Genomic DNA, 21,845 nt, shown 5'->3' on the forward strand with positions numbered 1-21,845 from the left:
GCAGAATTTGCTTTTATTTTGTATTATTATTATTTTGTATTATTTATTTTGTATTATTATTTTGTATAGCTTGTCAACAATGCATATATCTGGCTTTGCTAGATAATCTGTTTCATACTAATTGTCAAAATGTTTTGTATTGTTACAATGTTCAGCTAATTCTGTAGTCTATGCTAAGGGTCTTTTTTTGATTTTGAAGGTAGTGTTTCTGTATGCAATAAGCAGTTTCCTTGGGTTCTTTTATTTGAAGTAACTATGGATGAATAGGTAACACCATCAAAATGGGCTTTCTTGCAGACTTGTGTTTTGCAGAAAATTCCATGCAAATAATTATTCCTATTCCAGATCTGACTGTTGTAGAATTTTTAAATATTAAAAAAAATCATGCAAATAGGTATTTCATGCCTTTTAACCAGCTTCACTGCTTTTTTTCTGAAATTACAGGCCTGTTCCCCAGCTCTTCTATAAATTGCCAGGAAGCTGGGGGCTGTTGTCTGCTGAGGTTCTAGTTTCCTGCTTTAGCAATTATTTTTTCCCCTGTGGTTAATATTTGGTCTTATCATGCATGTTTGGCTTGGCTGAGGTGAGAAGGCAGAAGGAGAAGACTGCGCCTCGGTGGTGAAAGCATGTAAATTCATTTTCTTAGCATAATTTTGATTCATCAGAGCGTAGCTGCACTTGTATTGAGGCTACAAAGACCCGGCAGCAGGTTCCTGGTCTGTGAGGCTGGGTGAATCCCACCTTGCCAGGTAGGGTAACTCCTGGCACCTGACTGCCCCCGTACCACTGAGTGCCTAATCCCCATCAGCACGCTGGTCCTTCAGCAGCCAAGTTCCTGATTTATTTTTATTTGCCCTGGGTTATTACAAAAGTACATGGGTTTATTTGTGAAAGATGTCCATCGGTGCTTGGTTTATTCCGCCCTTGTTTCCTTAGGGGGTTCCCTTGGAAAACAGGCATCTGAGACGTCTGTCCACAGCTCTGAAGTACATTTCTTGCACCTTTATAAGGATAACTTAGTTTCTTTGGGCCTTGATCAACTGCCTGGGCATAGTTAAAAAAGAGCGTGTGGATGGTTTGCATGAGGGGCCGGTTGTACTCATTGCCTGGGACAACGTGTGCTCTGACGAAATGGTGATGCCACCGTGAATGTTTTTTCCTGTGCCTTCTCGTTTTCCCCTTCCCTGTGGTAGGTCTTGCTCGTTAAATTATCAGGCTTTGGGGCTGACACCAGGCTTATTTGACAGCCAGCAGAGAGCAGATTCCCAGCTCGATCATCAAAGTATGAGTTGTACCATTCACTGCTTCTGCTGGTTGTGGAGGGTGGAGGAGAACCGACAGCATCTGAAGTTCCTAACTTCAGGCGTCTCATTTATGTGTTGAAGTCGGGGACTAAAATTTCATTTGCAGTTGGTGGAAAGATAAATCTCCCTTCAGAGCACCTTGCTTTGAAGCGTAATTGGGGTGTTCTAACTTGCCCATGGGAGCTACTTGCTGCTGTTGAGTTTTCTAGGGAACTTAGCTCCCCACCTGGCTGACTCCGTGCTAGCACGCCCTGGCTGTGTGCAGTGCCCTTGGCAGGTGGGCATGGGTGCCCTCTGGGAGCCCTGTCTATCTGAGATGCATCACCGCGACACCTCCGTCAAAAACCATTCCTGTGCTTCTTTCCTGCAGACGTTCGTCAATGATGTGAGGATTCCTGACCAGAAGTACATCACCTTAAAACTGAATGATGTAATTCGCTTCGGCTATGATATCCTCCTTGTCTGAAGAGGCAGTGGGATGTGGTCTGTGTTTGGGTTTTGTGCCATTTGCTGCACGGACAGTTGACAGTGCTGATTGTGACTAATGAATGAAACAAACACCTGGTTGTTTTGCCTCCTAGAGCCTTTGGATGGCTCGTAACTTGTTGCTCTGCCACGATCCCAATTCAGAGCATGTTGATCATGATGCCCGCTGCCCTCATTGGACTTTGAATCAAGCCCTACAGTGGCAGTAACGGTTGGGGGGGGTGCCTCTTCAGTCTCTTCTAAGGAAGGGCTGTGTTACTTCTTTTTATGTGAGTGGCAACTGTAGCTGATATCAGCCAGGGACCAAGTGTATTTCATACGGTTTTATACGAACTAACATTTTCCTGTTTTTTTTTCATTTCACTTGTGTGATTTTGTTAATCATTTCACCCAAATGCTTGCTTTCAGTCAATTCGCTGATCCTTCAGCCTTAAACGTTTAGCTTTAGGGCTCGTGGTCAGACCCTTGACTCTGTATCGATTGAAGTCTGCCTGTGCAAATTGCTTCTGCCACAAAATGCAAGGGGAAACCTCTCTTTAGCAATAACAAATTTCATCTGTGTTGAGGGAGGCCGGGCTGCAGTTACTGCTTTGTTTAGTTTACTGCTACTGTCTGCCTTTACTTTGCCTTTGCCTTCGTCACTTTTCTTCATATCCTGATGTGACTGGCTATAAACATAGATGTTGCAATGCCTTTCTGAGCATGCAGAGCAGCAGTGGTAAAGCTCCTCTTGCTGCCTTTTCATGTCATCCTTTTTTTTCATTTACTATCTGCCAGACTTTACCCACTCAGGCTGTATTTAGAAGTAGCAAGTGTCTTCTCCAGGTTTCTTTTCTTTTGTGTGAAAATTGCAGTTAAAACAGTCCAGACATTTCTCAGAATAGAGGCAGAGACTTAAAGTTTTACCATTGGTGGGGGAGAAAGTGTTTGGCTGGAAAACTTGTGCATCCTTGACCCTAAGGCCACATTCTCATGTCTTTTGTTGTCCCCATGACAAGCAGTTTGTGCTTGGCCATCCTGTAGCCCTTGAAATACTCCAAATCTTGCTAGAGCCTGGAGAGCTGAAGCAGTGAGGAGAAGCTGAGCCTCCCTGATTTTCCACGAATCTGGAAACCTTGACTCTGAGCAGTGACAGTGCAGGAGCACTCATTTTTGCAGCAGGGGTACTTAAACTGATATCCGTGCAGTCCTGGATCTGCTGGAGGTTTTTCTAGGCCTTGCATAAGATCATGCTTTTGGTCTTGGTCTCACTCTGTCTCTTGACATTTTAGAAATAAGAAATGCTTGCTACATGGTGGTATCTTTTTTTTTATTACTTTTGAAGGGAGGTAGTTGCTGATTTTTTTTTTTTTTTAAAGAAGACATTATTTGCCTTCAGATTAGTATTCAAACAGGCTGTAGTTGATGAGGGTTCAGGTGTACCTGGGGATGAAAAAATCCTGCATAATCCATTAATGAGTGCTGCCCAATAAAAGAGCACTGCAATTTGTGATCATGACATTAAAGGTAGTGTCTCTGCACATGTGATGAAGCCTGTTACAGTCCCATAGGCAACCTTGATTCTAGCTTTTCTTGACTTCGCACCTTTGCAAATGCTTTTTGTTGATGTAGCTGGTCATATGTCTTCTGGTCTCTAAACGTGGGGGGAAATGCAGAAGATTTGCTATGAACTCCAGTCAAGCGAAGGCATAAGCCAGTGCCTAGAGCGTGGTAGGTTTTAATGGCTGTGATACAGGTTTAAACTTTTTATAGAAAGCAATTCTGACCACTAAGTAGCTGAGTTGAAGTGTTTAGTCCTGCAGCCCTTACATGGATATTCATGTGGAATGAATGACTGCATTTATGAATTGTAGAACTTACTGCCCTCAACAGGAAAACTTTTTAAAAGAATGTAGGGTTTAAAGTCATCTTTTTGCTTCATTGTAGTTGCTGTGGCAGTTACAATCTCTTCTTCTCCTTCACTGCTTCAGTGCTGCTCTTTTCGGCAGCGCTTTCTCTGCGTGCTGCCTTCAGCTCGGTGTGGATGGCAGCATCTCCTGAGGTCTCGGAGTCAGCTGTGTGCTGTTGCATAAGAGCGTTTGTCGCGTTTCCATTTACAGTTTCTCTAACAGGCTTTGTGGAGTTTCCCTGCTATGCCAGTGTCACTTGCTTTATTTTTAGTCTAGCATCTTCCATCTTTCCTTTTCCCCCCCTTTTGCTCTGTGCTGATTGGCTTGTTCATGATGATGACATTGCCAGATGCTGCTTTTTTTTTTCTTCTTTTTTTTTCTTTCCAGTGTTGCTGAGGATTATTGCCTAGGCTCAACCCTGTTGAGTGCCTCCCTTCCTAAGAGGTCACAGCAGCTCATGACCTGATTTACTTTTCATCCAGGAAACTGCCGTGGCTGAAAGGCCTTGTCAGGGCAAGAGAGCGCCACAGTTCCAGGGGTCCCTGCAGGGAGCTGAATTCCCTTGTCTAGAGCATGTGAGGTTGCCCCATCTCAGCCAGGATATCGTGGGGAGAGAGTGGTCTGCCAGGAGCTGCCAGCCAGGTGGAGAGGAGCAGGCTGTGAGTTGAGTCAGGGCTCTGGTAGCTCCCCTGGGTCCTTCACAGGTCCATTAGTGCTCCCCCAAGCTTCTCCTCCTCCCTTTGCCTGCTCCCCTTCCATTGGTGTGGGTCTGGCCAGCAGATGTGATGGCACACTGTCATGCAAAACGGGCACAACAAAGACTCTGGTGGGTTACATTGTGGGCAGCTTTTATTACGTGCGTATTTTAAGCTTCTCTGGTTTTATGATCTTTATTTCTTTCTGTGACTAAATACTAGATTTCTCAGTTCATCCAGTTCCTTTGCCATTCCTTAACAAGTTCTGCACATTCAAATATGTATGTCCTGGAACAAATTCAACACAAAGTCCCAGAAGAAGCATTAAAGGTAAGGTATTAGGATGTGGGTGTGTTTTTAGAAATATTTTTTTAAGTGCTCTAGTAATGGTCAAGCAGACTGAAATACTGAAATCCTCTTCGTGGCAGTGAAATATTCCAGAATGTGAGGCTCCCCCTTGAATCAGGACTTAATAAAAACTTCCTTTGAAGAGTGATACATTTCCCACTTATCTCAGCTCTGATCTCTCTTATCCCTGCACTAACATGTGGGTGAAGTTATTTATGATTTCATGACTGCTAGCAAAAAAGGTTACTAAAGTGGTAACACGTTAAAGAACAGTCTGCATATTACCTTGTGGGTGAAGCACAGCAGAACTTGTTCCCTTCCAGAAGTGGAGCACAGATGCCTTTTTCTGAGCATGGTGACTTAGGTGTATCATCTCATTTTTGCCTTCAAGCTTCCAATTTTTCCTTGCAGAGCAGTCCTCTCATAAGAGACATGTTTTTTTAAACAAAGAATTCAGTAGCAGGTACAAAATATTCAAGCATCTTCTTATCTAAGGCAGAAAAGCAACCCTCTCTAGGCAAGAAAGCTGTCGTGTTCAGCTGAGAAACTGGGCTATCAGTGCCAAGCATCACCTCTTGGCTAGCAGATACTGTCTTCTTAGCTCTGCTTCCATGTTTAGGACTTGGAGAGGTTTGGAAATGTAAAGCTACAACTGGACAAGGGATTCATTGAACTGAGTCAGGGGTAATCTGGATGGGTACACCCTTTTATTAATTTACTTGTAATAAACCTGCTTTTAAATAGATCATTTACTATGTTAATTTGGAGCCTGTTTTAAGGCAGAATCACTCTCCTAGCTGAAAATTGGAGAGAAATAATTAAAATATATTTTAATTGCCTTTGCTGAAAAACTGAGATAATGCAGTTGAGCGCCCTGAAAGAATTTATACTGTTGCTTTAAGAACAAAGGGGATTTCAGGAATTGAATCCTGAATGGGAGATGGCCTACGTTCTGACTCTTCTCAGTTTATTCTTTAAAGGGTTTCTTAATTAGCTGTTTTGCAGACCTAAGTCACAGTAACCTTCTCATGTACTAGAATTGTCGCTTGGGTATTTGAAAGCCTCTCAGCCGGCATTTCTCATGTTCTGTAGCCTCTACTCAGGTGCGCTTTCTTTTTCTGTTGCAGAACATAGCTGCAGTGTTTGCCTTTGTGTGATCCATTTGTGGGGAAGGGTGGTTTACCTTTTCCATGCGCTAGCACACAGGTCCCACGGGTACCCTACAACTGTTGCTTATATCTCTGCAGCATGAGAAGTACACAAGCCAACTTCAGATGAATTACAAATGCACGGCAATGAAGAGGGCGGAGCAGCCCATGGAGCACAGCGTCTACACTGAGTCCTCGCAAGCAAAGCTGGAGAAAGAGAGGAAAGCAATTACAGGTACTTGCTGGGGAACCAGTCAGTCAAGATTCAGAACAAAGTGCAGCTTCGAGCCTTGCACTGGGTGGTGATTCTGACGGTACAGTGTTGTGGGTTGCGTTTAGAAGCAGTTCCAGTAGGGTCATCTTTCTAAACCTCTGAGCAGTCCAGACTCTCAGTTTTTGGAGATTCAGCCTGCAAAGAAAATCAACTGGTGTGATGGCTCACACATGCCTTGTCGCTGTGTGTGTGCCGGAGAACATGTGGGCTAAGCAGGTTTGGTAAGTTCTTTGGCACCTGTCTGATCTATTTTTAATTTCCTGATCGTGAGCTGGTGTTTAAACAGAGACGGTGACTCAGAGTAGAAAATGTATGGCTGCTGTGGCTTGATGCTGGCAGGCAGGCAAAGGAGAAACAAGTAATTTCTTTCAAAAAAGCCCTATATATATGGTCTTCAATGCCTGTATTTCCTAACATGCCAATATGCGGGACCGAAACTGCTTGCCAAACTGGGAGACATTTGCTTCAGGTTCTCTGTTGCTCAGCTGTAAACCTTTTCCATTTGAAAAACTCCTGTTCTCTGTTTCTTTACCCACTGTTGCCTTCCTTTAAAGACCTTTCACCAAACTTGCTTCTTCGCAGTTCCCTGTCATGGTGGGCCAAGACCTCCCCAGGATGTACCGCCTTGGCAGATCTCTCCCCAGTTCTGCTTAGATACCAGTTAGTGGTCTTCAGGAGCTTGATGATGCATGGGAAGAACAAATATGGTTTTGAAGCATCCCAGTGACAGATGCCTGTGGTGGTCTAGTGGCACCAGAGTGGTAGCGTGATTGGAAAGCTTTAGGGTTAGCAGAGAGACTGCCCACTGGGTCTGTTGGAGGAAGGAGGAGGGAGGTCAATGGAGAGAAGAGGATGGGCAAGTAAGAGTGAGATGGCATCTTGGGCAAGGTGACCTAGAGATAGATACAGCAGCTTTCTAGAAAAGTGTATAACTTCAAGTAAATCTCTTAAGGCTTCATGATAACTAATTGGAGTGGGTTGGCTGACCTTAATCTCCCATGTATTGTCTTTATGAAAATCCGTCTAAGCTGGAATAGTGAACTAAACCAGCACAATTTTTCTCCCTGGCCTTCAGCTGCATGTGAAAGCACACACACACACACGCTCTCCTGTGCCCAACTCCTATTTTCCACACTGCAAAACCTTTATTTGTGTTGCTTTAGCTGTGTTGGTGTGTTTTGCTCCCCAATGGATGTGGCATTTGTGATTTTTGCCTCACAAGCATGCAGTTAAAGGGTGAAGTTGGTGATGATTAATCATGACACCACGGAGGGTGAGAAGAGGTGAACCTCCCTGGGGGGTGAGCTTTCCAGCTGTCTGAGAGCTTTCCAGCTGTCTTCCAAGGGAAATGGGGTTCTGGTAACGCATTGCCAGTAACTGGAACCAGTTTGCCAGTAACTGGAACCAGCTTGTGTTTGCTGCTGCATGGCTGCATGAACATTCTCATTTTTATCCTTACCACCTTCCAGAATACATGCTGGTTGGTTTTAACCTACATAATGTAAGCAATTGATATTTGGAACACCTTCAAAGTCAGGACGTTGAGTGACTCTTTAGCGGGGTGACCCCATTTCTCTAGTGTGAGGCTCGCAGAGCTGCATTACGTTTCTGTCATTGTTAGTGGGCACAGACTATAGGTCTAGGGCAAAAAAGCTACGAGGACTTACTGGGGGCTGGTGCTGAAGTATGTTACGTGTGGTGAGATTGAAGGACAGATGGAAAAAACCCAGTATCTGTGAAGTGCTGCTAACCCCACTGAATGATGGAGAAGTTTGGGACTTTTTGTTGGAAGCATTTTGCTGGATTGGACTGAAGCCTGTGGAAGCAAGAGAGGGAGTCTGAGTGTTAAAACAGCGCCTCACTCTCCGAAAGACATCCCTGTCACGTGAGCAGAATGATCAGTGGGTCCCTTTTTGGGTCTGTGATGTGACTAATTCACCTTGTCTTCAGCTGCACACAGGCATGGTTTCTCCTTGGTTGCTCGGAGGAGTGGCAGCAATTTAAAATGATTAGTGGAAAGAGGAATGTAGTATTCTTATGAGAGTGGGCTTGCTCAGTGGCAGCAGAAAGAGGCTTTGGGGAAAGAGCTGTTTTGCTAAGCCTGTAGGTATTTAAGAATTTGCATTGACTAATTAAAGCAAGGTCTGGGGTGACAAAAGCCTTTAGAAGGATCGCTTCCCAGGGCCCGGGTGGAAAAGAGGCAGAGGGAATGCAAGCTTTCGGGGAAGAGGTTTAACAAAACAATGTGAACAATTAGAGCTGCTTAGAAATGGGAGGAGGTGAGGGGCTGGCTGAGGATAAAGAGATCCAGCAGAGCAAATGGAGAACAGCTCCTTAGTCTTTATGCTGGTGAACTTGCAGCTTTTGGGTGTGTGTTGCCTATAAGCAGAAAATCATCAGTCTTTGTGAAATCTTAGAAGCAAGGAGCCTGGTAAGCCCTATGGGTTGGCTGTGGATACAAATAAGAAAACTGCCCACAGTTCAGCTAGTTAATGCTAAAAATAGCCACCAGCTCTCATGTTTAAAGCCTTAAGCAATCAGGAGGCCAGATACAGCCTTGAACTGAGCAGATCTTAAGACTGTTACAGTCCCCATCTGTTGCTACCTGAGTGGAGGTAGTGGATGAGATAAGCTACTTTGTGGGCTTCTGTTCTCAACACATACTTAATCCTTAGGCTGATCTTAATTTTTTTTTTCTTTTTAAAATTTTTTTTAAAGCCTTTAGGCTGATGGGACTAGATAATGCCAAATCTGATGACTAACCTCTGAGTAGCTGCTGCAGGCCTGAGTTTCCAGGGGTGGAGGCTGCCCATAATGTCCAGCTGAAAAGGGCATCAGCAACTGCAGGAGCAGGATGTGGGGTCAGTGAAATAGGCTTGCTCGCCCGGTTAGCGTCCGTGTCATTAGGGAGTCCTCTCAACAGAGAGACTGACTCGAAAGTCTTGTTGGTGTCTGGGGCTGAGGTCAGCAGGCAGCGTGGACGGAGGCAGCGGGAGTTGTGCCCAGTTGTGAAGTGGTTTCCATGGTCTTTGGCTGCTTTCCTCATGAGATCATGGTAATAACTATTTAGACACACATCTCTGCCCTAGCCTTTAATTTAGGGAAGTGGTAGTGGTGGTGTATCTGCTTTGCATCTGAGCTAGGGTGGTGGTACCTGCAGGATGTTAAATGTTTGAGTGTAATTGATACAGATAAATTGGTGATTGTCAGCCTGATTTGAAAGCCTCTGGAATCTGTGTGTATTCACAGCAGGCACAGAAGACCAGGGCTTAGGTTTGCCATGCAGGTGCAAAAGAAATACTGCAGCAAAGAGTCAGAGAATTTCTTTATGGTTGTTCCTGCTACGTCTGAATTATCTATTTTGGAGAGGAGTTAAAAAGCAGAAATGTAAGGAATTTTAAAATATTATAGCTACATTATCTTTCTTTTTCCCTCGAAGGCTTCTGCTGTAAGAAGCCTACACTGCATCTTCTGAAGATGGATGTTCTTGTTATTAATAATGAATGAAAAACGGTTTGACTTTAAGCAAGCTGGATTTCTCATGCTTTTGTTATGACTTGCTGTAGACAGCTTCAAAGCTACATGTGCTTCTGTCAGCAAAGAAATTTGCCGTTGCTGTCTGTCTCTCCCTCTTGTGACAACTTGAAGCTTTGTGAGGACCTGGGTGAAGTGCAGCCCTCAGCCCTGTCCTGACCACAGGGGACACCTTCAAGGGAAATCAGAACCCTCTGCAATGGAAGCTGCATGTTTGTCCTGAAAGCTCTTCTGGCCACTTGCTGACAGAAAGCAGTATTAACACAGGCTTTCTCCTTTAATTTTCATCACCTGGACTGTATTTCTGGTCCTCCCCTTGTGTTGTTCTGTGTGATTCACCTCTCCATAAATACATCCTTTGTATTTTCTCTTGTTGTGGTGCCTCTCTTCCAGGTGATCAATAGTTCAGTATTAATTTGACAGGCCATGGTTTTGTCAGACGTGCTAATTCAATGGATGTCGCTTGTTTTGTGCTGAAACAGCCTTCCTTTTTTTCTTTTGAGTGACTGCCCCAAAGACTGAAATCCGGGAGCAGAACATGTGCATGTCAGTGGTCTTCCCTGTATTACACCGTCACCGGTAGCTCAGCATTTATCTAGCCGAGTGCTTGTGCTGACCTCAATTCAGTTATCTAAAAGGATGGTTTTCAGGCTGTCTGCCTGAATTGATGAGCCAAGAAATATGTCTAAATGAATTGACGCCATCTGGGCAGCCTGGCGTGTAGCGGAGAAAGGTGGTAATGAGCTGCCGTCGATTGGAGGAAGTCTTATGTTATTAAAATGACGGGGTGGATAGTTTTCCTTGGTGTTCCTTGCTTCGCTGCTGATTTGGGCAAGCCCAGAGCCTCTCTGCTCTTGCAAGAGCTGCTTCTTACACTAGAATATAACAGGCAGACGGTTGCTTCGGGGTGGTATACATGTCTCAGGACACAGGCAGACACGCTGCTATGGATGCTGCAGGTCCAGGCTGAAGTTGCTACCCAAAATGCATCGCAGATGGTAAGAGCAAAGCCCGCTGGCACAACTGCATATGTAGCTGCTCCCTGGCCCACTTCTGTCACAGACATCTGGTTTAGCTGCCTTCCTCTCATGCTTCCCCCCCTCCCCCTTTTGTACAATATTCTTGTGTTAGAGCTGGAGCAAGGAGAGATGTTGTGTTGGCAAATTAGAAGGAACAGAAGGCTGTGATGTGAGCCGGGCAGCAAATTCATGTAGCTCTTCTGAAGTCAGGGAAATTTTATTCTGGCTTAGGATCTGGCCACTTTCAGCAGTACCTGAGAATGAGAGCGTCTGTATTGCTTGATAGTGTACTTCAAAATGCAAATTAATATGAAGGCTCAGTGGAAGTATTAATTACTTGTAAAATATTTAAACTGTCCCCAAATAGCAAGATACTGACTCTTTGGTTTCCTGTCTGTACTTTTTGCAGTCTTTAAAATGAAGTTCTGGTTTATTAGGGAGGCTGGGAGAGGGAAAGAATAAAAAACAAACAAACAAACAAGACAACTGTGGAAGTGGGCAGAAGTGTTACATGCTTTAGAACAGGGCACTGCAGGTGGGGCTACATGAGCTCTGTGTGGTGGGGCAGGAGGAACTTTCTGCTGCTGGGAAGAGAATGCAGCGGAGCAGCTCCCGCCTCAGTGGCCCCAGGTCTGTGCTCTGCGGCCAACCTGATGCGCTCTCTGTAGGTGCTCCTTGACATGCCCTGGGGTTTTGGCTTTGTACTAGCTTTTGTCAAGCGGAGGGATTTGGGGAGTTTCCAAGCACCTATTATAGCTCTTTAAGATAGAGGGAGAAATTGGAGAAGGCAGAGGAGCTGGCTCATTATTCTTTATGAATCCTCTTTTTTTTCCTTCAGCTTTCCTTGCAGTCCCGAAGTTCCCCATCAACAGAAAAAGTCTGACCAAAGTTGACTTTCTCCCTCCCCTAGTTGCCTTTTCTCTGTAGTAAAGAAACTCCTGGGGAACAAAGGCAGTAGCTCTTGTGTTCAGTACACGGATGGGACACAGATCTAGGGGCTGCAGCAGCTTCTGGGAAGAAGTCTTGTCTGCGGGATGGATGTGGGCTCTCTTAGCCCACTTCTGCCCCTTTGAAAACTAAATTTTCTTGAAACAGGTAGCTAGAATCTTTTAGCCTGAGGGGCCTTCATCATCCTGTGAGGGGCTGAGATGTGCTGCAGAGGCGAGCTGCACGTAGGCAACTCCTTGCAAGGTACGAGCGTTAATAGCACATACACTTGGAAAGATGCTGCTTGTGCAAGAATTGAATGCAGGGTGATCTTTGCCTTTCATCTGTAGGGTAATATGCTCAGGATTTGTTCCACCAGCAACTTAAAATAAACCAGTGATGAGCTTTCATAGTTGATTATATTCATCTGAGACAAGTATCCAAAATCTCATGTGTTTCTTCAGGGTTGAGCCCTTCACTGTGCCTCGCTGACTTTTGGGCATGAGCTACCCCAGATGTAGGTGGCTCTTGTGAATGTATTCTCGAAGTGCAGTTCTCCTGCTCCTGGCCCTGAGTGCCTCTTGGCCATCCACTTTTAAGATCAGTACTGCAATTCAGAGGGTGATAATCCATGGCAATGAGTGCCCAAAAGAAGTGCCTGATGTAGAGCAGGTGCTGCATGGTTGGGGTGGGGGTTTAATGAGCAAGTCATGGCATGAGAGGAGGGTGGTGGGTTTCTGACAGGCTGTTTCAGATAGGCTGTGCTGTGGTGCAACAAACCCTATGTTTGGGTGCTTTCATTCATTGACAAGCTTGTGAACAGTTTTGTGGTTGTTTTGTTTTTTTGTTTTTCCTTCCACTCTCCCATGAGTGATTTACCCATCCTCAGTTATGAAACATATTGCTTGGCAATTCCAATTTATTCATGGTGAGAAATGCTTCCTCCTTTGAACTTTCAAAGGCCGCCTACATAATGGGAACACAGTTTATCTTCCACACACGTTAGGCAGGAAGGAGAGTAGTACTTTCAGCCTCTTTTGATCCTGGGTGTGAAGGGAAGCAGCGTGGTTAATTTTGAAACATGAAGAAGATCTCTTGAAAGGGGCCTGTGGGCTGCATCTGTAAAGCAAAATCTTTTCATGGGGACTGTCAATGCATGAACCTATTATCTCTGAAACTATTCTAGAAAAAAACATCTGAAGTAGTGGCCATTGGGTCTGTGTAGCTTTAGAAACAGCAGCGTAATATCAGGCTTCTTTTCTTCTTTGACTTACTTCACTCCCCTTCCTCTCCTGACTTCCCTTGTGCTAATGACTAGTTTCTGTCATGTTCCTATTAAAGTAGGGAATACCAAATTGCAGGGCCGTTGGAGGGCTGCAGTACACAGAGCAGTGTGTGATTTTAAAACCACAAGGCGAGCAGCAGCTGGCGGTAGAAGCCTGGCTATGGCTCTGTAGCTGGAGCTGGGGTTTAAGACGTGGCTGGTAAAGCTTCTGCTGGGGGCTGTTATGGGTAGAGGCAGGAACAGGGTAAAGAGCTGGAGCTTAACCTCAGCCCCTGATCTATCCGTGTGTTTCTGTCACCTCTAGATGAAAGAACAAAAGCTACTTTATTTGCTTCTCTTAAAACTATTATAAAGACATAATAATAATAATAATAATAATAACCACCATAGCACAGGCGAATTGAGATGTATCCTTCTTACATGTTGCATAAACAGCAGCAGCCCAAGGCACTTCCACAACGTAATTTTATTTTGTGGGAGATAAAAGCAGTGGATCAGCTCCTTTGGGTACCAGTTTTTGCAGCAAATGCTGGATCTTCCAGCGAGTGCTCCCTGAGCAGAGGAAATGATAGAAGCCTGACTCTTCTAGGGGAAGCTTCTCCATGAGAAAAATTTCTGTCCTGTTATGACTCTGAAATCTGCTTGGTTTACTTTAAGCTTTAGAGAGCTTGAGTTTACTTCTTTGTGTATGTGTAAGAGGATAGTTTTACCATTTTTCCTAAATTTGTAACGCTTCAAGAATTTCCTGTTGTGAGTTATGCGTCACTTAGAGTGGGAGTGGTGAATAGTTGGAAAAAATCTTTGGCCTCACAACATCCAAGGACATGGTGGGACAAGAAAGGGCAGAACTAAAGTTTCCCCAGTTAAGACTGGAGCAAAACAATCTGATTTTTTCACCTGAGTTCCAGTTTTGTCACTAGTGTTTTGGAGCCTGTCCTGCCAAAAATATTCCATTTCCTGTGGATAATGAGGCTAGAACAGGAGAAAGGCCAGTGGGAAACATAGCTATGAGAGAGTGAAGGGAGGTGGAGTCAGCATCTTGCAGCAAAATGTAAAAAAGAAAAAAAGGGAGAGAAAAAGAAAAGCCTAAAGATACTAATACAGAATCTGCTGTTATTATAACTGCAATATAACAGGTACATGATCTCTTGTGACCCTCCTTTTTTTCCCCTTTTTGGCATCTGCTTGACTTCTGTGAACCTGGCAAATTGGTATTTTCTATGTCAAAGTATTTGATTATCTTCTTCCTAGAAACCAGCACTTACCGCACCCCTCTTTATGGACAGCCCTCTTGGTGGGGGGAAGATGATGCAAATAACACGGAGGACAGAAGGCAGGAGGAACATTACTCAGGTAATGGAATGGGTAGGAGAAGGTGCAAGGGAGAAATTTTCTGCACATTTTTTGTCTTATCCTGATTCCAGGCTTTAATTATCACTTTTTTTTGCTTATACTTGCACATTCCTATGTGTAGAGGGCTGCTGTTGAAACCAGAATAAGAGAAATTTAAAATGTTTCCTATAAAATATTTGAACCCTTCCAAGAGACTGAAATAAGTAAGTGACCCTCTAGCCAAGAAGTTTGAGTACTACTGAAAAAATGTGATTTTTTTTCTTGATGATGTTACAGAATTAGGTGTTGATCCTGCAAAACCATGCCTGTGATTAGCTTTGTACACTTAAGGATTTCCTTTGGACTGTGCAAAGTTGAGCATGTGGGCACGTAAGTGAATTCAGCAAGGTGAAACAGAGTCTTCCTTCCACACCGGCCCAGGCACACAGAAACATTGAAATGCCACCATAGAATCATTATGGTTGGCAAAGACCTTCAAGATCAAGTCCAACTATTATCTAACTCTACCAGATCCACTTCTAAATTGTGTCCCTGAGCTAGCTAGAGAGCTTTTAAATACGTCCAAGGATGGCGATTCAACCAGTTCCCTGGGAAGCCTGTTCCAAAGCACATAGGTTCTGTGAAAACATGCAACTGTGCGTGTGTGTGGGTACGCAGCTCTCTCTTTTGGGAGCACTGAAAAAAAGGACAAAGTGAATATGACAAATCTTGGTTGGACCACAGCAGTGCTGTAAGGACTGATTTCAGTGATGAGACCAGAGTACAAAGCTATTTAAAACAGAACTTGCATTTTTTTCTTTAATCCGTTTCAGCTAATATTTGTGAATTTAAAGTTTTCCTTCCTTTTTTTTTCCTCCCCCTTTTGTAGAAAGATCAAAAGAGATAAACCAACATGAAGAGGAACTGAATGGTAATATTTCTGCTTATAGAGATGCCCAAGAACAGTCTGTGTTTGCCTTCCGGAGAGAGCCAAGTTACTTTGAGATTCCAACTAAAGAATTTCAGCAGCCAACAAAATCTCCAGAAACACAGGTCCATGAGATCCCAACAAAGGACATTGATGCTGTAGTAGCCCCAGTTGTACAGAGTCACGCCTCTTTCACCATTGAATTTGATGATGGTACCCCTGGTAAAATAAAGATAAAAGACCATGTAACTAAATTTTCGCTCAGACAGAGAAGACCGTATAGTAAGGAACCAGCTCATACAGAAGTGATGTCAGCAGAGAGCAAAGTGGCTGACTGGCTTGTCCAGAATGACCCAAGCTTGATGAGACGGCAGTCACCGGGGGATGACGTGTACAGCACGAAGAGTGACCTGCCGGTTCACGTGAGGACACTTAAAGGTGAGTGAATGTCTTTTCATATGGACATCGTTCTCTGTTGGCTGTGTAAGTGCAGCATAATAAAAGGAGAAAACCCTTCTCCTGTCAAGGAGAACTGGAATCAATTATCTCTGCTCCAAATTTGCACGATAAAGAATGTTTCTTTAATGACTGTTAATGACTTGGAATCTGGCTAGCAGGCTCTACACCTGACCCTGCAGTCATGCGTGATGCTGGCCTGGGAACATTATAATCTGGTTCCTCTACATGTATAACTGCCAGCTCAGCAGTAACAGTGACTGAAAAAAGGATTTTGATTTTTAAGTGTCTAAAATAATTTTCATGTGGTCAGGCAGGCTGATAAACGCAGGTATTTTAATGGATTTTCTTCTCTTGACTCCTCCTAGCTGAAGGAGTGACATTTCTTTTTAGCTGTAGTCCAGAGGAGGCAAAGTGTGGTCGTGATGGATGTAATGACCAGAGCTACTTGGCTGGGTGAACAAAGGTCTTGACACAGAGACTCACGATAGATTTGAGATATAGATGATCACCAATGAAAGAAATTGTTGTTCTTGTAAAGAGTGGTTTCTTTTCTTAAACTAAAGTCTCACTGAAATCCTGCTCATGGATTTCATGGACCTGTGTCCTGTTAAGTGTGCCACTGTGAGGAATTCTTCAGGGATTTTCAAAGGTCTGAAGTGTAGTTTGGAGCTCAGTTCTTGGTGCAGCTGGTGGGACTCACATGATCCTCACGCGACTTGGAATTTGGGCTTGCTTGGACGTCTCTCTTGGGCCATGCACTGAAGAGCTAGGAGGAGAGCACCGATTCATGCATTGTCACTGCCTTGCAGGCCCCTTGGAAAAGCGATTGTTGTGAACTGAAACTTTAACTCATATGGTCATATTGAAGGTTACTAGACCTAATTGTACTTGAGGTCGTTAAACGAGAGTGATGCCTTGTTTCCTCATAAAGGAGCATTTGCTCAGTCCTTGTTAGAGAAAAACCTCCTTGTAATATGAAGAGTTTTACCTGTTACACAAAACAGCAAGTTTGAGATGTATGTTTTTTTGAGAAGTCACTATGGTCAAAAAGGTCTCAGATATGCAGCCCTGGGGTTTGGCACGACGTAGAAATTGAACTGTTTTTGTTGTCATTTCTTGTTTCTAGTTCTTCCTAATATGGGGCAGTGTTGAAGTTGCCCTGCCTGATTCTTTAGGGTCTAATTTTCAGTCTGCTGTGACTGTATGATTGAGGGGTTTGGGGTTTGGGTTGGGGTTTGTTTTGTTTTGCGACACTGGATTTTGTTGACTTGCTGGAGACTGTTGTCAGGGATAGAAGTGTGCTTCAGTAGTTTTTCTCTTTTCTGTTGGAGAAAACTAGAGAGTTAGAGAGCTACTGCTCATCTTAGGATTTTCCTGAGCAGTGCACAGTAATACTAGACTGACTGCACTTCTCTTCATAGTCCATAAGGCATGGAAAGAAGCTGAGGTAACTCAGGCATAATTTGCATATCAAGAAATCAACTCTTTGGACATTTGATTAACACATGCAGTGTTGGTGGCCTAAAGGTTTCTCCACCTCTGCTTTGGCGGAGGACAGGGTGTCATTTATCTGCGATAGCTGTGTAACGTGTTCTTCTGGCAGGGCTAATTTTAAAGATGTCTTGGAGGCTACCACTGGCTCCCTACCAGGTGTGGGTCTTCAGGATCAGAGACACCCACTGCTGAGGTTCATTAGGAACATTTGTTCGCTTTCAGGAACAGCGTGACGAATGGAAAGCCTGGGATCAAGACTAGAGGGTTCAGATCTTAGCTGCTTAAGAGAACGTGCATCGCGTTCTCCTGGGGCGTCCATGGGCGCAGTGGGCGTTTTTCCTTGTGTCCTCACCATTTTGCATTCAGCAGAGTTCTTAGCCAAGGCCTTTTAATTTAAGAACTTTCCCTTCTAAGGACGAGGCTTATTGGCTCTCAGGGCACAATGCAAAGTTCACTGGCTTCTTTCCCGAGGGTGGTAAGGAGACTCTTGAGAGGACTGACTCCTGGGTTGAATGGATCTTGTATTAAATTCTAATCTTTCACAGCTAACTCGAGGTAATAATTGGTCTTCACCCATGTGTCTGGAGAACTTGCAAAGTAGGTTTGAGCAGTTTTCCTTTCAAACACGTGGTATTTTAGCCAGTATGTCTTGCTGCATATTACAGTCTAGAGCGCAGAGACCTCTTTCCCCATTCTCCCGATGACAGGTTCCTGGTCGTTGACTGAATCGTGTTGTGTGCCTTCACACCCGTTTCCTTCTCCAAAAAAAGGTTTGTTTGTTGTTTTACTTATAACTTTTTTTTTACTTTAAGTTATTCTTTAAGAGTCCTGAACCAAAGTGTTGAGGGGCAGGCATCACTGATACGTAGAGGAGTTTGTAAAGATGATTATTGCTAACATAAGCGAAAATACTTATAAACTTACTTTAAGCCTGGTGAACTTGAAGTAATGATTTAACCTTTGCTTGGCTGATGATAGGATGGTGTAACTCCTGGGGGGATGGTGTCATGGTGTGGTTCTTAAATCTTCAGGAAAAGTAAAGAATCCTGCAAATTCACTTTTCTGTTAGCCTCTGGTTTATTTTCTCCTTGTAGATGGGAGTAACGTGGGTGCTCAGAGGTGCATACACTCGTAACACACCAATCTGGTCTTTCATCATGGGGATTTGGTGTCATGGGATGCAGTGTGTGGGATTTATTTACTGATCTTGCAGAGACATTTCTGCTTTGTAACAGAGAGAACCTAATGATCTTGGACTATAGTAATTGGGCAGAACGGCAAAATAGTGTAATCAGTTTTATTTAAATGGAAAAAAAGAAAGAAACAAAACATTAGGTATCTAAAACCAATCAGCCTTACAAAATCAGAAACCCTTGGGGTTGAAATGATTTCTGGAATTGTTTTTTAATAACTTGATAGCCAACCAGTTGGGAAAAGTGGGGTCAGGAGACAGCTGCCTTCTCTCTTATTTCCTCTGAGGGGATGCAATCCCTGCACCACAGCAGATGTCTTTTGGAGTTGTTTAATCCTGTAGGACTTTTTTCTTTTAACTGAAATAAATTTCAACTGGGACGTAATGACAGGACTATGGCAACTGAAAATACAAAAGTTAAATCTGCATACCTTGTTTCCAGGCAATAGGCACGAGGACGGGACGCAGAGTGACTCTGAAGACCCTGTGGCACCCAAAGCAGAGAAGGAGACCACAACGGGCGGCGAACGTGCGACGGAGCAAACCAGGCTGCAGCGCCAGATGAAGCGTGATCCCCACGAGATGCTGCACAACAAGCAGGCCTTCGTCATCGAGTTCTTCGAGGACACGCCACGGAAGAAACGGTCGCAGTCCTTCACGCACAGCGCTCACTCCTCCCAGAGCGACACCGACCCAGGGCTGAAGACCAAGGTTGAAAAGCGCAAGAACACTTTGCCAGTGGAGAAGCTGGGAAACGCGGTCCCACCATCCCACCTTGGGGTCCAGGCAGGCAAACCCAATAACAGCTCCGCTGGGACCCAAAGAACTAGCTCCTTCAAGAGGGAGAAGACAGAGGATCGAATCAACTCTTCGTCCTCCTCTGCTTCCAGAACACCAGCCAAAACTTACGGGAGTGTTGGAAGGAAGTCTAAAATGGCTCAGGATTTTATGGCTGAGTACTTGCGGGAAACTGCTCAGTCTGGGAAGCCAAGTGCTGAGAAACCAGCACCTCTGCCTGTGCCGGTAGCTCCACGCATGGTTATATCATCAGAACCAGAGTCTGCCTCTGCTCCACCTCCGGAGGTAAAATCAGCCCAGGGCAGGAGGAATGATGAGGAGGACAGCGTGAGCGAGACGGGCACATACACCATCGAGACAGAGTCTCAGGATAAGGAAGTGGAGGAAGCGCGAAAAATGATAGATCAGGTAAAGGCTGCTTTTCTGTGCTTGGGCAGCAAGCCAAGGGCTGGAGGCTCGAACTTCTGCAGCTTGTGCTGGAGGGCCTAATAACTTCATTAGTTGTTGCCATGAAGGCTCCCTTTTGAGTTGGGGACAGTGGAAGGTTTATGATTAGGGGGATGGAAAATCGTCCTGGGTGACCTGTGTTAAGGATAGGCCCCAACAAACTGAAAGGCTAGTCTTTAAAAAAAACCCCACAACCAACAAAATGACAAAACAAACAAAAAACCCCACACCCACGGAGTGCAAGAAGGCAAGGTAAGCCCAGAGCAAAGAGTTACCTTGCTTCCAAACTGGGATTTGGATGCACAAGTGCAAGAGTGGGCTTGCCATCTGTTGAGGGGAAAGGCAACAGCAGAATAAAGATCAGGCTGATCCTGCCAGGAGCTGTGGCTGGGAGCTGCTCAGCTCTCTAGGGCTGCTCCCAAGCCTCTGCCTCACATCACCTCCTGCCCTCTGTTACAAGGACAGAAACTGCAGCCCCTCGCTGATGCAGCATCCTGTGGCTGGCCAAAGGAGAGGCAGGCCAAGGGCTGGTGCTTTTCAGCCTTCACAAGCCCTAGTGGTAGGTGGTTCTGTGTTTGGCTGTGCCTGGTTGGAAAGGGAGTGCTTGCTGGCAGGGCAAGTGACAGCTAGTTGAGATAGCAAAGGGTGTGGTCTAGGGCAGAGGCAACCTTAGATGGATCTGTACTTGTTTGGATTTTTCAAAGTGAATAATAGCCTAAAAACAAAACCAGAGAGATATGAGAGAGGCTTCATTTTTACTTACCCAACTAAGCAACTGCAGGGCAAACCAAAATCTGGCTGATTTTCAGGTTTAACTTTCATCTGCGGTCTCTTATGGAAACAAAACTGGCAAACTGCTGTGAAGCTTTACTGAAGTGTAAGGAGGATGGTGAGGTTTAAGGGAAGCCTTAATTGAACCTGGCTTTAGAGCTTTGTATACAGTGTTCTGCAAACCTGGATCTAGCTTCCATCTTTTGTTTATTTATTACATTTATTTCTTACATCTTGTTCAAAACGTGACTGGAAGCTTTCAAGGCAGGGTGTTTGAGCCACAGCAAGGCCCTAGTCCTGACATTAGATGGTTAATTTTTCTGATGGGGAAATACAAGGAAACGTGCCACAAAAATACGATTGTTTCTGGCGAGTAGTCTTGGCAGCCGAGTGACTTGGGCAGGCAAGCTGGCCAGGTTCTGCTCCTGACTCTCCACGGAGGTGGTGCAGTGCAGACCTGCCACTTGTGAAACAACTGCTAACTGGACCTTAGTGTTTCTGCCCAGGGAGAAAGATGTTATGAATCCTGGACTTGCTGAGGTTTTGAGGTGACCCTGCTTTTTACTCCTCCACCATTGCACACATGCTTTTTTTTAAATAGAAGCCAGAGTGGAGAACTTTATGTCTATCTCTGCCCAGCCTAGGCACCTTCCACGGTGGCATTTTCCTCTGAACTACTTGTAGTCAGGGAAGAGAAACAACTTCTTGACCAAGCTGCTCTGCTCAGCCCACTCTCAGCTACAACCTATGATAGACCCTGGAGATGGAGGTTTTGAGGTTTTTTATTTTTTTTTTCCTACTTCTCCGTGAATGAGCTGGTAAATAGCTTTCCTGACACTCATCCTAAATTTCTTATGGCTGAAAAGGGACTCATTTTCAGTGGAAGTTACTACTGTTAAAGTCAACACACTGAAATAATAAGGGAGAGAGGAAAGGTGGGTGTGAGTGGGATTCTATGAATGAGAGTATTTAAAGCTGCTACTGTGGAGCACAGAGGAAAATGATTTACATAGTTTGTATGGAAGTGGTGCAAAGTGTTTCTGGCCCCTTGGGATTTTAGTTCATGTGTAACTAATGCTTTGTGGATTTGGATTTTGGGCTAATATTTTTCTGTTTTCTTGGTTTTTAATCTTTTGCATGCAAACACATTTTCAGGTTTTTGGTGTTCTTGAGTCGCCTGAATTTTCCAGAATCTCTTCAGCATTTAGACCAATAATTAAAGGTGAAAAAGATGACTCCAGTTCTCACCACCATCTATTCAGTGAAAATGGGACTAGTCAGAAGTCACCCTTGCTCCAGGCATTTGCCTCAAAAGCTGTGAGTGGGTCTCAGGCTGATGCACAGGTACGGGCAGTCCAGGTGGATTTGCTGGGATGGTGGAAGTGTAGATGGGTTTTCTGTCTGGATGGAAATGTGATGTGCAGATTGATTTCTATTTTGAGAAGAACAAGAAATTTGTATGTAAGAGATTTTGTGGATAGGAATTTGTTTACAAAACCCTCTTTCTGACACCAC

At 44.4% G+C, this 21,845-nt stretch overlaps 1 protein-coding gene across 1 annotated transcript in view; it reads left to right on the forward strand.

Annotated features, from left to right (window-relative positions):
• The window catches only part of CEP170B (centrosomal protein 170B), a 53,845-nt gene that overhangs the window by 13,731 nt on the left and 18,269 nt on the right, over positions 1-21,845 (forward strand). The window contains 7 exon segments of the mRNA XM_009868287.1: positions 1,675-1,753; positions 4,646-4,704; positions 5,970-6,105; positions 14,161-14,262; positions 15,131-15,607; positions 18,757-19,520; positions 21,486-21,674. Coding sequence (XP_009866589.1) covers positions 1,675-1,753; positions 4,646-4,704; positions 5,970-6,105; positions 14,161-14,262; positions 15,131-15,607; positions 18,757-19,520; positions 21,486-21,674 — 1,806 coding nt within the window.

The sequence above is a fragment of the Apaloderma vittatum genome, unplaced genomic scaffold, assembly GCF_000703405.1.
Source record: "Apaloderma vittatum isolate BGI_N311 unplaced genomic scaffold, ASM70340v1 scaffold10714, whole genome shotgun sequence".
In the NCBI taxonomy this organism is placed as follows: Eukaryota; Metazoa; Chordata; class Aves; order Trogoniformes; family Trogonidae; genus Apaloderma; species Apaloderma vittatum.